Source organism: Rosa chinensis, chromosome 4 (assembly GCF_002994745.2).
Source record: "Rosa chinensis cultivar Old Blush chromosome 4, RchiOBHm-V2, whole genome shotgun sequence".
In the NCBI taxonomy this organism is placed as follows: domain Eukaryota; kingdom Viridiplantae; phylum Streptophyta; class Magnoliopsida; order Rosales; family Rosaceae; genus Rosa; species Rosa chinensis.
In genome coordinates, this window is record NC_037091.1 from 45,762,270 (window position 1) to 45,778,012 (window position 15,743).

The 15,743-nt window shown below is 36.7% G+C and overlaps 1 protein-coding gene across 2 annotated transcripts; it reads left to right on the forward strand.

Annotated features, from left to right (window-relative positions):
* Positions 1–10,407: 10,407 nt before the first annotated feature.
* LOC112197049 (putative E3 ubiquitin-protein ligase RF298) lies at positions 10,408–14,802 on the forward strand. Of its 2 annotated transcripts, none has more exons than XM_024337575.2 (3): positions 10,408–10,565; positions 11,138–13,264; positions 14,035–14,802. In XM_024337575.2, the coding sequence occupies exons 2-3, from the start codon at positions 11,141–11,143 to the stop codon at positions 14,569–14,571; spliced, it is 2,661 nt and encodes an 886-aa protein (XP_024193343.1). In that variant the 5' UTR covers positions 10,408–10,565; positions 11,138–11,140; the 3' UTR covers positions 14,572–14,802. The 2 variants fall into 2 exon arrangements, with proteins under 2 accessions (XP_024193343.1, XP_024193344.1); XM_024337576.2 differs by having other exon boundaries at positions 13,974–14,110.
* Positions 14,803–15,743: the final 941 nt, after the last annotated feature.

The following is a 15,743-nucleotide window of genomic DNA, read 5'->3' on the forward strand; positions in this document are numbered from 1 at the left end:
TTCAGACATTACGACCCGTAAAAATACATTAAGAGCTAAATTTAGGTTGCATTCGTATTCATGTTTCACACGTACCTTTTCTCATATTTTTTTTTCTTCTGTTTTTCGGAAAAGAAAAGAGTGGTTCTAGTTGGACCTCCAAATTTGCTATTTGGACCTCCCATACTTAATACACCTCTAATTTACTTTTTAGAATACTTGAAAAGCTAAGTAGACCTCCTTATTTTTACCAAAATGCCCTTGAACATGAGATACAACAATCTGTTATTCTACTTTTTATCTCTATCTTCAACCACGAGAAGAAAAATGAATCAAAATCACATAACATTGCTCTATTATTATTTATTAGTAGGTCTCTCCTCTATCAAAATTAATCAGACGGTTGGTTCTCGATCTTGATATGTTATTGGAACCCCTTTGAATTTGCTAAAAGAATGTTGTTGTCCTTATTTGTCTTTTCATATAAGTTGACAAAGTCAATTAATAACCTAAAAAAATTGGAGGTCCAAATATCAAATTTGGAGGTCCAACTAGAACCACCCAAAAGAAAATGCTTGAGACACCAAATATTTATATCAAAATTGAGTACCAAATGATGTGGCATACACCACTTCATCAATATCATTCCATAAATTTCAATTACATTGATTTATTTATTTTCAATTTAAAAATAGAATGTTTTTGAGAAAATATTTTGTATGTTATCAAAACCTAACGTTTTACAAAAATCAAAGCAATTACAAATATAATTACACTGCTTCTCGTGAAGAGCAACCAATATTATTCATTGGCTTCATCTTGCTCAAATGGGGAAAAGGATGGAGAATAAAACAGATAGGGAGACCATTGATTCTTATCCAATTCTTTATTTAAAGTCTATTATCCATCAGCATTTTTAATTTACAGACAAGCTAGTTGACCTCATCCCTCCCAGTTCTATTTATCCAATGACGATCGGAATAAGCCATGATTTCAAGGCCTCAGCAACCTTGCAAAAGCTTTAGGTAAGAAAGAAATAAAGAAAGACATTAAGAAAGCTCGCATAGATCAATTCAAAACTCAAACATCAAAGACCCAGTTATAATCTTTCATGTGGGAATTGCTTTTTTTCTAATATATATTTTGATATGGGTATCAAGGTTGCAGAGAGCCAGATTGCTAGAACAACTGCATCTATTCCTTTTCTAAATTAATTCGGTATTTTGTTTAATTGTGACTTTTATTTAATATAAGTTTTCTTAATTCTTGAAAAAACATGAAATTTATTTTATATCCAACAAGGAAATCCATATCAACAGAAATCCCAAAGAAACTGATGATATGGCATGTGCCATGTCATTTGGTAAGTAATTTTGGCACAAAGTTTTGGGATCCCTAGCACTACTCTTATATGCGAGGTATGTCAATATTGAGTCATACTTAAAGTAATTTTAGATGAACTTTAAAAAAAAAAATTTAGATGAAATTATTATGAGTAATGATAGGTGAACCACCTTTTGAGAAACCACCTAGAGCCCACCTTAAGTGGCAGCTCATATAGCATATCCATATCATCAAACCATAATTTATATTTATATTTTTTCTAAATAACGAAAATTCCTTCTTCTTTTTTTCCTTGATTTTATCTTTTAATCCCTTTTTTTTCCTAGGCAAACACCAATAACTACAATAGTTACTGAGTTTTTACCATGCGCAAGATCTAAAACGTTTAGCCCATGCGGTCTATTAAAACTAACGGGTCGTCAACCACTATAAGGCCAAGTTACAGAAAGGGCAAATATAGTTTTCAACAAATTACGTCAAATGCCATCGACACTGATTCGACCCATTTCATTTCAGTTCACTGCCTCATTTCAATTTCAATAAGAAGGAAGCTAGGGTTTGGTCATGGTGGCGAAGCAATAGAGCAAGGCTCCGTCGGCGAAGCAACAGAGAGAAAATCCAACAGCAAAGCAACAGAGAGAGACTGCAGCGGCGAAACAACATAGCGAGACTGCAGCGGTGAAGAAGAAAAGCAAGGCTCCTTCGAAGCTAGGGCTTGAAGGTCAGTAGAGAAATTTCTAGTTTTTTTTTTTTTTTAGAGGATAAATTTATAGTTACTGAGGGTCAGTAGCTATAGTATGATTTTTGTGCTTTTTTTGTTCAATTTTGTATAGGTGAGTATAGAAGCACGAAGTAGGGCCTCGATCATGACTATCGATTCTCCACCTCCGTCAAAATCAATGGCTTTGCATTCAATACTTTCGAATCCTTCAGATCCTCCAATTTCCTTCAACCTCGTCTTGTCACAATCTCTCCCTCAGGAAAAGGGTTTTGGTTGAGAAATTTGATTATGCTCAGTTTGGTTGTGAATTCTATTACTATTTTTCTTAATGTGAATTCTCTGTTTGATCCTATTTGGAAATCCTTTGTTTGATTCTTGTCTACTTAATTTGATGGTGAAATTGAGAGTTCTGCAAATTTTTGCTTGAAAAATTCTACAAATCCTTTCTATATCATTTGATTTTATTTGCCTTTGTAAGTAGGGTATATATTGAGGGTCAGTAGCCTTAACCAATGGGCTTTTGAGTAAATGTCATAAATATGAAGAAACATGTTTTTGTTGCTTGCTGCTCTTTATGAATGCTATGTTCTATCTGTTACTGAACAACTTTTTCTTTACATAGTGAACCACTTTTTGTTGGATATGCTTCTTCACAGACAGTAATTACTTTCCTCCATGTTAACCCTTGCCATTCTAATTTGCAAATTCTATTGTTATCCAGTTCTCTTTTGCTATATTAAATGTGCTATACTAAATGTGATTCTAATTCTATGCTTTCTTGTTCTTTTTAGTTGCTTACACGGCTTTTGGGTGCTCTATTTTCTTAGTTTTGACTTCTCAATCGTTGCATCTTTAGTTAGGTGAAGAGCTTGTACTCTTTTGCAATATGATTGGCAAAAAATGATATTCAGCCTGATAGTCACAAAACTAGTGGTTGGTAATGAAATTAGGTGAAAAATATCAATTCTCTTTAAGCTACCACTTTCCAGTATAGAAGTCATTCTTATAAGCTATAATGGTTAATTAATCCCATAGAATGTCAGTAAACTATTGAAGATCAGTATCCTATTCAGGGTCACTAACCTATTGAGGGTCAGTATGCTATTACGGGTCAATAACTCTATGTGTATTGCAACCTCATGATTGCATGAGGTATTCAACTCAAATCTATTATCGGTTCAGTTGAGCTTGCATATTTAGACAGATTTCTTAGCTTTACTTTATGGGAGGGTCATTGCAATTATGTCTACCTATAGGCTCTGTGGATATTTGATCTTATTATTGTTGTTAGTCTTTATTTTCTGCTTGAAATTCTGGTCATTGATCTGCTGCAACTGTGAGGATCTTTTGATTAGGTCTTTTGCATTCTTATAAGCTATAATGGTTTCTTAATCAAATTGATGGTCAGTAAACTATTGAGGGTTAATAAACTATTGACGGTCAATACTCATATATTTGCATTTATCATAAACACAGATTAATCACAGTGGCAAAGAGGGAGGCTGCTGCAATAGGCAAAGAGGATGTACATATTGGAACAAAGAAGATAAGAGCACAGAGACCAGATTACAAACAGTATAAATGTAATCTGCATGCATTCTGGACTACTATCAACACCCATCGAACAATGATTGGAAAAGAGGCTTGGGGGAAGCTAAAGAAGACGCCGTTTTGGGGGTTCATTAAGAATTTTTATGAAGAGGAGATCAAGAAGGACCAGACTAGGTCTGCAAATCAGATGACCTAACAAAATGTTTGCTGCAGTTTTATGATACCAAAAATATGGTTTTTCGATTTGGGACAGCGAGTTTAAAATCCACCAATAACTAACAAGGGCATGTTGTTTGGCATACCTGGGATTGATGAAGCCTTGAACAATCTAGTCCCAGAGCGACTCAGTGGCAACTATTAATTGATCAGAGACAAGAGAAATGGTATCTGCATAGAAACCCCTTGTAAAGTAGAACAATTTGTACACCGGCCATTTCCATTTTTTTTCTTTTTCTTATGTGTACAGTGTTCATATACCTGCTTTTTCATACATGCCTTTGATTGTTTCCCAGTCTTACAAGACATGTAATGTGTGTTGCACTTGTATCATAACATCTCTCTTCAATGAAATCCAATTATTTCATACCTTTTCCAATTCTTGTTGAAACAACTATCCAAAATCGCAAGAATCTCGAAAATTCAAACTTCTAAGCAATATAGCAAACTGGTTTCACAATTCAATTTACAAGAACAGAGTATTATAGTCTACAATCCACTTGAAAACCCTAACAAGACCTTAATTGGTGAAACTACATTCAGTCTCACAGAGCTGAGCCACATTATGGGAAGAGTCTGAACTCAGACTCCACCCTTCGATCACAAAAATTACACTGAAGTAGCTCCTACGCCATAGAATCAGCCTTGGGTGGCTAGAGAGAATACTTCTGAGGAAAGAAGAGCTTGTAGTTGTTATAGTGCACCAGAGGCTCTTGCCCGAGCCACTGCCACATGGGGATGAAGAAAAGCTTCAGCACCTTCTCGTAGTCCACCAAATCCGCAGACGACCTACACACTCTGCACCTGCCCGCACCAGATTCGTCGAAGAACAAAGCTATGAACAACTAAATCAAAACTTGAAAAAATAAAATCAAATACACAATAAACAAATCAAACTGATCAGATTGAAGGAAACTCCTCGAATTGAAACATATACAAGTAATTGAAGCAAATGCAAAACACGAATCAAAGAAGAAGGAAGAATCAACAAGGTAGAAAATCACAATTTAGCTAGAACCTGAGCTGTTGTTTGCTTTCGAATTCTCCATGAAGAAAAGCCTTTCGATTACATTTAGACACACAAAGCACTCAGACCTCCATTGAAATCAGAGATCCGATGTGCTTCGGCGGCTTCAATAACGCAATGCTTCAACCTGAGCTCTGAAAATCACGATAACTGTTAGTAGATATAGTGGTATTTGTCTAGAAGTCTGCAAAAGGTTATTTTGGTAATATACTCATTAACATAATCAATTAAAAGATGGAAGGAAAATGGCCGCACATGCTTGGGCCTTTCGGATGGATCAGCTACAGTACTGTAAGGGATTTAAAGAAAAACAGGCTTGTTGTTGGTAATATAAGGGCTGGGGTTGTAGCTATTGTTAATTTGCTGATTTTTTTTTCTTTCTGATCTGGTATGCGAGACGTCTGCATTAGACTTTGTTATCTTCTCACCTCCTCTCACCCCTCCTCAACCCTCTCACCTCCTCTTCAATTGATCAACGCCTTCTCAATCTGATTTCGGTTTTCTTGCAAGCATTGTCAACAAATGCTCTTCCTAAAAATGGTTAGTTTTTTTTTCCCTGAGTATGAAACACGAATAGCATAGCCTATTTGGAATTAGGGTTTAGGGAGAAGTGAATTTGAATTAGGATTTAACATGTTTCTTTGTGTGTTTTTTTTATCCTGAATTATTTCTAGATGAAACTCTTTTTTCTAACTACTACTGTATAGGTATTCTATAGATTGCTGCACTAGAGGTCTTTCCCCTTTGTTTACTATCATCATGTTTCCTAATATGTCAATAGAAATTAATATGTGCTCTGCATTCCTTACGTGCTTCAATGCATATGTTTATAGAAAGAAGAATGATTGATGATTAGCAAAGAGCATTGTGCTTTTGTAGTTTTGTCTTGTTCCTTTAAACTAATAGAAAGGGTTATGGGACAGCAATGTTAGCATCTCTATCAAAAACATGGCAAACAACTTTTGGTAGTATACATTTCACTAGAAATTTTGAATCCAATATGAGTGATCCAGCTCCTGTCAAGGGGGTATAATATCAGTCATTATGATTGGTCAATATATATGTATACATAAATAGATCCAGCACTAGATCATAGTCATACCAAGATGGGTGGTACTGTCTGATTATGCAATGAGGCATACGCCTCAGGAAACTTGAACACAATTGACTAGGTCTGAGCACAATGCAGTTACATGTATTGGTATGAAAACAAAAATTCCGGTGAAAACTTGTTTATTTATGTAATTTACTTTGTATCTGATATGGTTTGCTCCTGGAATTACTTTTGATAGTCTCATGGAACCAGAATTAGTTTTGCTTTATATGACATTGAATATCCCCTGCTTTATACTGGTTATATATCTATGTCCTGATAATTATAACACTTGAGAATCACTGATTCAATGATTTTCTGCCAGTTTGCCAAATTGACCAAAAGCTGATTGACAGTGAGAGTTAGAAAGCTGGGTTTCGTAGACCTCAGAAACCTTCTCGATCTGATTTTGCAAGAGTTGAAAAGTTGTTGTTAGAGCTCTTGCAAAATGTCTTTTAAAGACAAAGATTTGATCGGTGTCTCGTTTACTACTAATGCTAAGCAAGAGTTGTATTGATCTTTTCTTTTCCAAAACTTTGTAACAATTATAGTAAGAGATCAAGTTGTTTGAGTGTACTTGACTCTACTGCTTGTAATCATAATAAATAGTTTGGCCAAATAATATGTGATCGACTCATTGATCCTAAATTATCATAACAATTTCTCTTTAACGAGAACTATTAATTCAATATTTGCGTCAATCTTTTTTATATTCCTTTGAGCATTCAAGTCATTGGAGAGAAAAAAAAAAGAAGTAAAGTCATTATGTTACAGAAGAAAAGGTTGTATTTTTAATATTCCTTTGAGCATTCAAGTCATTGGAGAGAAAAAAGAAGAAGTAAAGTCATCATGTTACAGAAGAAAAGGTCATACGAATAGGTCATAAGAACATTGCATTAGGTACGGTAAACAAAATGTTGAAATAATTGAGACCTGCTTGTACTGAATGATCGTTCTCTACTAAAATGTGACGTAAAATTTTTTTAACTGAAATATGGGTTACATATGGAAAAAAAAAAAAAACAAATATCAGTTCCAACAAGTTCAAGTGAAATCAAGCTTCAGTCACTAGTTAGCTCTGCTCTTGGTCACCATTTGCAGTCGAACTACATTACTTGCTTTACCTGCATCACATCAATTAAGAGTATCAAAAAAAAAAAAAAATATTTACAAAAAATAACTTAATACATAGAGTTTGAATACATGCCTTCGATCATTCCCAAAAATCTCCCAATAGCTTTGTAGTCCCAGGTTCAAAACTGGAACCTTTGCCAAACCCTACAACCTATAGAAGGCAAGAAGCTTTAAAAAAGTAAGTAAAGATCTTAAGGGGTTCAATATATTACGGGGCTCAAACCATGAGCCTGACCACTTCACACAGAACCCTTGATAATTGAATGTGTTCATACCTTAATATAAACAACATACCTTGACATATTTGAGAACAATGTTCTCCGATTCGTTGGACGATTGTTCCATTCCTCAAGCACCTGAACAAAATAATGAGATAGTGAATACAACAATCCTAAACTCCAAACACAACAAAAAGGTTAAAATAAAGGCATGACCATGTTGTTTAGTTATCAAAGCCAAACCTCTTACATTTTCTTTATCAATGAAAAAAAAAGATTCAAACTTATTGTTCTAACACAACCTGGACATAGTGTTCTGTCATCAGTGGTCAGTAGTCAAATGCATAATATCCTTATAACACACTTTAATCTTGTATAATATTCATTTACTTAATTAGCAATCACCATTTGTTTATTATTTTTCTATTTATAGTGTCCAAAGAGAACAACACCAATGGGGTATGATCAACCTCCCTACTATCGTACAAAACTACAAAAGCACAATGTTCTTTGCTAATCATCAATCATTCTTCTTTCCATAAACACATGCATTGAAGCACATAGGGAATGCAAAGAAGATATTAATTTCTATTGACATATTAAGAAACATGACGATAGTAAGCAAAGGGGAAAGACCTCTACAGCAGCAATCTATAGAATCCCTGTACAGAAATAGTTAGAAAAAAAGAGATTCAGGATACAAAAAGAACACAAGAAACATGCTAAACCCTAATTCAAATCCACTTTCCCCTAAACCCTAATTCCAAATAAGCTATGAAATTCGTGTTTTATACTCAGGAAAAAAAAATCAACCACGTTTAGGAAGAGCGTTTGTTGACAATGCTTGAGAGGAAACCAAAATCAGATTGAGAAGGCATTGATCAATTGAAGAGGAGGTGAGAGGGTTGAGGAGGGGTGAGAGGAGGTGAGAAGATAACAACGTCTAATGCAGACGTCTCGCATACCAGATCAGAAAGAAAAAAAAGAAAAAATCAAGAGAAAAAAAAGGAATTTTCGTTATTAAGAAAAAATAAAAATATAAAAATAAGAAATTATGGTTTGATGATATGGATATGTCACATAAGCTGTCACCTAAGGTGGGCTCTAGGTGGTTCACCTAGCATTACTCAATTATTATAGTATGAAGTACTAGAGCAACCAAAAAATTGACAATGCTAGGGTTAGATACCATAGTCCCAACCCCAACTTGTTCATGAATCCTAGGACCATCGAATGGAGAGGGGGCCTCTTCAGAGTTATCATCGAGCACCACAATAGCCTCATCGCCAATGAGCTGCAACTCACATTGGGCCCCACCACTAGTGGACTTCACAAGACTCTTCTTCCTGGTTTTCTTAAACTCTGCAGCTATTGTCGTAAGAGCAAGTTCACCTGTAGGTCACCAGGTCACCTACTGTTCCATGCTTTTTGTGTATTTTCACTCTCTGGGTCACGGGCATAGTGTATTTCGTGCCCTGGGTCGCCTTGTGTTACCTTGGGTCACTTTCAGGGTGACCTGCAAGCTGACTTGGTGACCCAGGTCTTATTGAAAACTGTGTCCGTGACCTAGAGAGCGGAAATAAACACTAAAAAGCAGCGAATAGTAGGTGACCTGGTAACCCAACGGGTGAACTTGCTCTAACAGTTAGCTTCCACGGTTTAACATCTTCTGGGTTTGTTACAAGCTTCAACCGAACGATTATCCGTACACTTCTTTAAATGATATATTATCAAAGAGTTTGCCTTTTGTGGCAATACCAATGCGGGTTCAAAGTCCAAAGACACTGGCACTGTCACAGCTGATGAGTGTTCCACTACCGATTTAAAACTCTTGTTGTAAGTTACCAGCGCCATGGAGGCAATTCGCTTTACACCAGGAATAGCCGGTGCCTCCACTATGGTGCTTCCAGGTGGAAGAGCTGTCATTACCGGTAGCGGAGAACAAAACTTTTCGAGCTGCGTAACCAATTCTTGAGCCGAGACTTCAGTGATTTCTGATCATTCATATGCAAACTGTGAATAGGAGAATCAAAGTTTGCTCAACATCACTGAGCCTGTGGAACTTAGCCAGTGCAAAGATGAATTTTCCATAAAACCACGGCCCACCTTGGACAATCTACTGCCTTTTTGACTCCTTCACAAACTTGAGCACATAATAGGCTCCTTGTCCCCAGATCGAAAGTCTATTCTTAAGGCCCATACGAAAGCCATGGTCCTCATGAAGGCCATTGAGATCAAGCTTCTTCTTAATTGACAACAACCTTTTAACTGCATATGAATGATCTGAAATTGCCGCCTTGCCAACGACCCTAAACAAGACTTTCATGTTGTCAGAACTAGCAAGCGCTGCTGCGAGACGAACGGAGACTTGGTCAACCATCTTCAAAATGACAACGATGGTGTTGAGAATAGGGAAGAGAAACCTAGTTTTACATCGACTTTCTCTCTAAGTATGATTTACATACCTTATTAGGTTGTTTTTTTTTTGTTTTTGTTTTTTTTTTTTTTATATCATAAATGCTAGTAATCTTTTCTCTCAATTCGCTAATTGTGAAAAGGAAGAATCTTAATAAACCATACGATATAAGATCTAATAATTAATTCACTCACAACATATTAACTAAGGTCACATATCAAGAAGCGCGCGAAAATTTACTTGCCAAACACGTTTTCAAGCAATGTTCCTTTTCATTAATGTTGCTTGCCAAACACGATTCGAGAATTATTGCACACTAGTAATATTTTTCTAGTAATTCTCTATTTAGATGTTATTAAACTGATTGATTGCATCTATATTTTCGAGCATTGTGATAAAATATCGATTTTGCAACTAACAATACTCCGAGAATTTGTTTTTGTTGGATCCCAAATTGCTTGGAACAACTTGTTCCAAGTTCTAAACCCAAAGTTATATATACCTATTTTCTTGTTATGTTGGAGAAAAATCCATCTATATGAGTAGGTGGCTATGAGCCTATGACCAAAACAAAAAATATGGGTTAGGTGGCAAATTTTTGTTAACCACAGAAAGGCATATTCAGCTAACCATGGTTACCTGGTCTGGTTATTACAAAACCACAAACAAAAAGTAAAATAAAATAAAATGAAAAATAAAAATGGCCCACACATGAAGAGCTTTAAGAGCAAAGACGTTCTCTCTGTTTCTCTTATAATTAAGAAGAAAATAAGAAAAAATAAACAAGTATAAATTCTGTTTCTCATTCGCTGATCTTCTGAGACTGGTCATACCCCTCTGATTGCTCGAACAATAGCTCAAATCGGGTGCGTCTCGATTATCTGTATTCGATTATCAAACCTTAGATTCTTGTATCTGTATTGGGGATCTCTGATTATATCTACAGCTACTTGCAAGATTCTGGGATTGTTTTCTTTCTTTGCTTTCATTCAATTGTGATCTAATGGACTTGTTTGTTTATTAGATTCATATTGAGTTTCATACAGGTAGCTCATAATTCGATTGTATGTAATCAAACTGGGGTTTGTTCAGCATGGATTGGTTCTTGAGGTTTTGCTTCTGGGCAGTGTTTGTATCTCTCTGATTGATATGGCTTGATTGATTAACGTTTTATATTGTTGGTTACCATTGATTGGAATAGTGAGATTCGGAGGTGTGTGGTACAGTCGTTGTCGAATGCAATACTTTAATCTGGTTTATATTGGTTTTTGTTCGATTGGCTAGTAGATGATGTTGAGCTGGATTATGAATTGTATTGTCAATGTTGATTTTAGTAGTTTTTCGTTTGATACAGTTTTTTGATTGATTGATAAATTGGAAGGTTAGATAAGACTTGTGCGTATGAATTAATGAATTGAAAGATATTGTTTTTGTGTAGAAAATGGCGTCAATGGTTGCCAAGGGGAGTAGTTGTACCACTCAGGTCTCTCCCTCTATGACTGTTCAAGAAAAGGGTAGTAGAAATAAGAGGAAGTTCCGGGCTGATCCACCTTTAGGGGACCAGAATAAGATTTTGCCTTTACCTCAAACTGAATGTGCAAGTTACGAATTTTCAGCGGAAAAATTTGAAATCGGTCACCAGAATCATGGACAAACCAGTGTCTGTGACCTGTGTTTTGTTAATCAAGACCATTCTGATGGGTTGAAACTTGACCTTGGATTGTCTAGTGCTGTTGGTTCATCTGAGGTTGGTCCAAGCCGGCCTAGAAGGGAATCAGAGGCAGAAGAGTTTCAAGATGCTGATTGGAGTGATCTCACAGAAACCCAGCTTGAAGAACTTGTTATGAGCAATTTGGACACAATTTTCAAGAGTGCAATTAAAAAGATTGTTGCTTGTGGTTACACCGAAGACGTTGCTACAAAGGCTGTTTTGCGGTCTGGTCTTTGTTATGGGTCCAAAGACACTGTGTCTAATATAGTGGATAATACTTTAGTTTTTCTTAGGAGTGGCCAAGAAATTGATCCTTCAAGGGAGCACTGTTTTGAAGATTTACAGCAGCTAGAGAAGTACATATTGGCGGAACTGGTGTGTGTTCTTCGCGAGATTAGGCCTTTCTTCAGCACTGGCGATGCAATGTGGTGCTTATTGATCTGTGACATGAATGTCTCTCATGCTTGTGCAATGGATGGTGACCCCATAAGCAGTTTCCTCAGTGATGGCGTGTCAAATGGAAGTTCACCCATTTCAAATCAACCTCAGCCCAAAACAGAAGCCAAGAGTTTAGAATTGGGTCTTCTGAATGCTGGTAAGCCGATCTCATCAATGCCTGGTTCTCCTAGTTCACAGTCTGAGACATCTAAACCAAGAAATTCGGTTAACAATGGATTACTCTTAGAAAAAGAGGGCACAACCGGAACATCTCCATCTCCTGCTGTAGAGGAAAAGCTTGTGGGCACTAGAAAGGTCCATTCTATTAGTACTAAAAGAGAATACATGCTTCGACAAAAGTCACTTCATTTGGAGAAAAATTACCGTACATATGGATGTAAAGGGTCTTCAAGAGCAGGGAAGCTGAGTGGTTTGGGCGGTTTAATTTTGGATAAGAAGTTAAAATCTGTGTCAGACTCTACCGCTCTTAATTTAAAGAATGCATCTTTGAAAATAAGCAAGGCAATGGGAGTTGATTTGCCTAAAGACAATGGGAACCACATTCTTTCTTCCAATGCTGGACCTTCTTCCCCTGGAGTTTTTAACGTGGATGCTGAGAATGCTGCTTCAGTTTTACCTATGAACAGTGTCTCATCCAAGTTACCTTCTGCGAATAATTCAACAACATTACCGGCCCCCATTACTGCAAAAACATTGCCAGCAGCCACTACCCCACCTGCATTATCAGCTGCTGATACTGAGCTTTCCCTTTCACTGCCTACAAAAAGCAACACTATCCCAGTGCCTGTTAGCTTTAATTCTGATAACTCAAATTCTATTTTTGCTGGGATGCCTTTTGATAAGTCCTTGGGGCAGTGGGTACCCAGGGACAAAAAAGATGAGATGATTTTGAAGTTGGGCCCTAGGGTGCGGGACCTGCAAAATCAGCTGCAAGAGTGGACAGAATGGGCTAACCAGAAGGTTATGCAGGCTGCCCGTAGGCTAGGTAAGGATAAGGCTGAACTGAAGTCATTAAGGCAAGAGAAAGAAGAAGTTGAACGGCTGAAGAAAGAGAAACTAACGTTGGAGGAGAACACCATGAAGAAACTTGCTGAGATGGACAATGCTTTGTGCAAGGCTAGCGGTCAGGTGGAAAAAGCAAATTCTGCCGTCCGGAGGCTTGAGGTGGAGAATGCTGCACTAAGGCAGGAGATGGAGGCTGCCAAGTTACGCGCAGCAGAGTCAGCTGCAAGCTGTCAAGAGGTATCAAAGAGGGAGAAGAAGACACTCATGAAATTTCAGTCGTGGGAAAAGCAGAAAGCCTTGTTCAGCGAAGAACTGGTGACAGAAAAACGCAAGTTAAAACAGCTGCTTCAGGAAATAGAGCAAGCCAGAGATCTCAAGGAACAATTAGAGGTATGTTCAAAATAATTTATTTCCAAGATATCCGAATAGACAATGGATGTATAGGATTAAATATACCTATAATAGACTTGTTTTTTTCACATGGATGGGGTCAGTAAAGGGACATGTTAACCAATATATGATGCAGGACCAAGAGAGTTCTCATTTCCAAGGTATAGACCTGATTGATATATTAGCATAATCACTATTATCCATTACCTCTTAGATCTCAAAGCAGGACATTGTACTGCTCCTGAAATGGATTTCATAGATGGGGTTATTAAATTCATAAATCAGGAGGTTGCATAGGATCCGAACATTGAATCCATCTGTTTGAGCCCAGGCTCTGTTTCAGTTAGTGTGCCATTTACCCATCTTGTAGGTATGACATGCTACTTTAAGATGGCAGATTACTCAGCCATTGAAAATTTATTTGGTACCGGTGCATATGATGTGATAAGAATATACAGTACTGTCAAACTAATGCTATTGAGACTTGAACTATTGGAGCTTGTCGTTATCTTTCACTAGCTCCGATGTGGGCAGACATGCAAACACACAATTTTGTTACTTAGAATTGTCAATCATGCGGTTCTACGAAGTACGAAAGTTATAACTAAACTAAGGGATTGAGTTATGCATTGTTGATAGTTCTTCTATACAACTCATTTTGATAGAATCTTTGATGTTGTTGATGAGTTTACATTTGTTTCCTTCTTAGTTACTGTCATAGGTTTTACTTCTGAGCTTCTTCTCACTGAAAGGGGAAAAAAATATCGCAGGCTAGATGGCAACAAGAGGAGAAATCAAAGGAAGAACTACTTGAGCAGGCAAGTTCAATAAGAAAAGAAAGGGAACAACTTGAGGCTTCAGCAAAATCCAAGGAGGATCAGATCAAACTGAAAGCAGAAAGCAATCTGCAGAAATACAAAGATGATATTCAGAATCTCGATAAAGAAATCTCCCAGTTGAGACTCAAGAGTGATTCTTCGAAGATTGCAGCCCTTCGGAGGGGTGTAGATGGAAGTTATGCCAGCAAGGTATCAGACGTTGAAAATAGTCTGGATCAGAAGGGCTCCCAGATGCCATATATCTCAGAAGTAGTGAAGGATTTGCACGACTACTCTGAGACAGGAGGGGTGAAACGCGAAAGGGAGTGTGTGATGTGCCTCTCCGAGGAAATGTCTGTGGTTTTCCTCCCATGTGCCCATCAAGTGGTCTGCAGAACTTGCAATGAGCTCCATGAAAAACAGGGTATGAAGGACTGTCCGTCGTGCAGGAGCCCCATACAATGGCGTATTTCTGTACGTTATGCTTGATCTTAACTTTCTTATGGGATCGAGTGAGTGTTCTGAATAAAGATTGTGGGACTCCTATGAACTCAATAAATACGTTTGGATCACCTCCTTTTAAGTTTTGACAGATAAGTTTGCCTTGTATTCCAATGTTGATGCTGTTGGTTTGATGATATCCTCACCATTTGCTCAACAATGTACTAGTTTGAAATCTATACCGGCTATATGTTGTTAGCCTTAAATTTTGATCTCTTATCCAGAAATATCGTTGGCTAGTCTAGAGTTCTATACACGTATTTGAGTTTACACACAACCAATGTCGTATTCGGTTGCAGTATGAAACTATTTTTCGCCCATACCCTGTTTCGTAAAAGAAATACCTGATGTACTTATATTCGATGTAACAAATGAATCACCTTTGATTGTAATCATAGAAATGAAAGAAAAAACCAATTTTGATGATATTTTTTTTCTGGCTTTCTGTTTTCACTTATAAGTTATAATTATGGAGACCAAAAACCCAATCATTCAACCAAAATTTGGTTACCGCCATAGTGCTATATATGTGTGGATAATAAAATAGAAAAGCAGGATTTCATGGTGACGTTGTCATTTGTATCCCCTAGCGAGCCACGTGGCATGAAATGCTTGGACTCAAATACTTATATTTAATTATTGTGGCGAAGGAGGGGTGACGACCCCACCATAAGCCATTTTTGCCAAGTCATCATCTGACAGCAGCAGCGTTAACGGTAATAACAGATTTTTCCCTCCTGTTTTGACATGAAATACCTGAAGTATCCTCATATTCATTTCTCCTAAAAGATACTATTTTTGTTGTGGGAATATTTCTACTAAAAGATATGGTCGTTGAGATGTGTGCCATATTTACCGTCGTTTATGATAAAAGTAGTAAACACTTCTTCTTAATTTTATAAAATTTACTACAACCTTCCTATGAACTTTTATTTAATAAGAACAATAAACTCCAATTTCTTTTTCTTTACAAGTTATAAGCATTTATCTTATATAATTAAGCCAATTCTTGAGAGAATGGTTAAATTTTTAAAGTACCATATATGCCCTCACATACTATAAATATTAATAAATAAATTATTTTTATATGAGGATAAGATAGTCAATAAACTATATTATATTTGAAAAAATTGCAATACCTCCCATGAAATTGTAGTAAC

Coding starts and splice junctions, on each gene's coding strand:
- LOC112197049 (XM_024337575.2), top strand. CDS start 11,141: ATGGCGTCAATGGTTGCCAAGGGGAGTAGTTGTACCACTCAGGTCTCT. Junction 13,265..14,034: donor ATCTCAAGGAACAATTAGAG/GTATGTTCAAAA, acceptor AAAATATCGCAG/GCTAGATGGCAACAAGAGGA.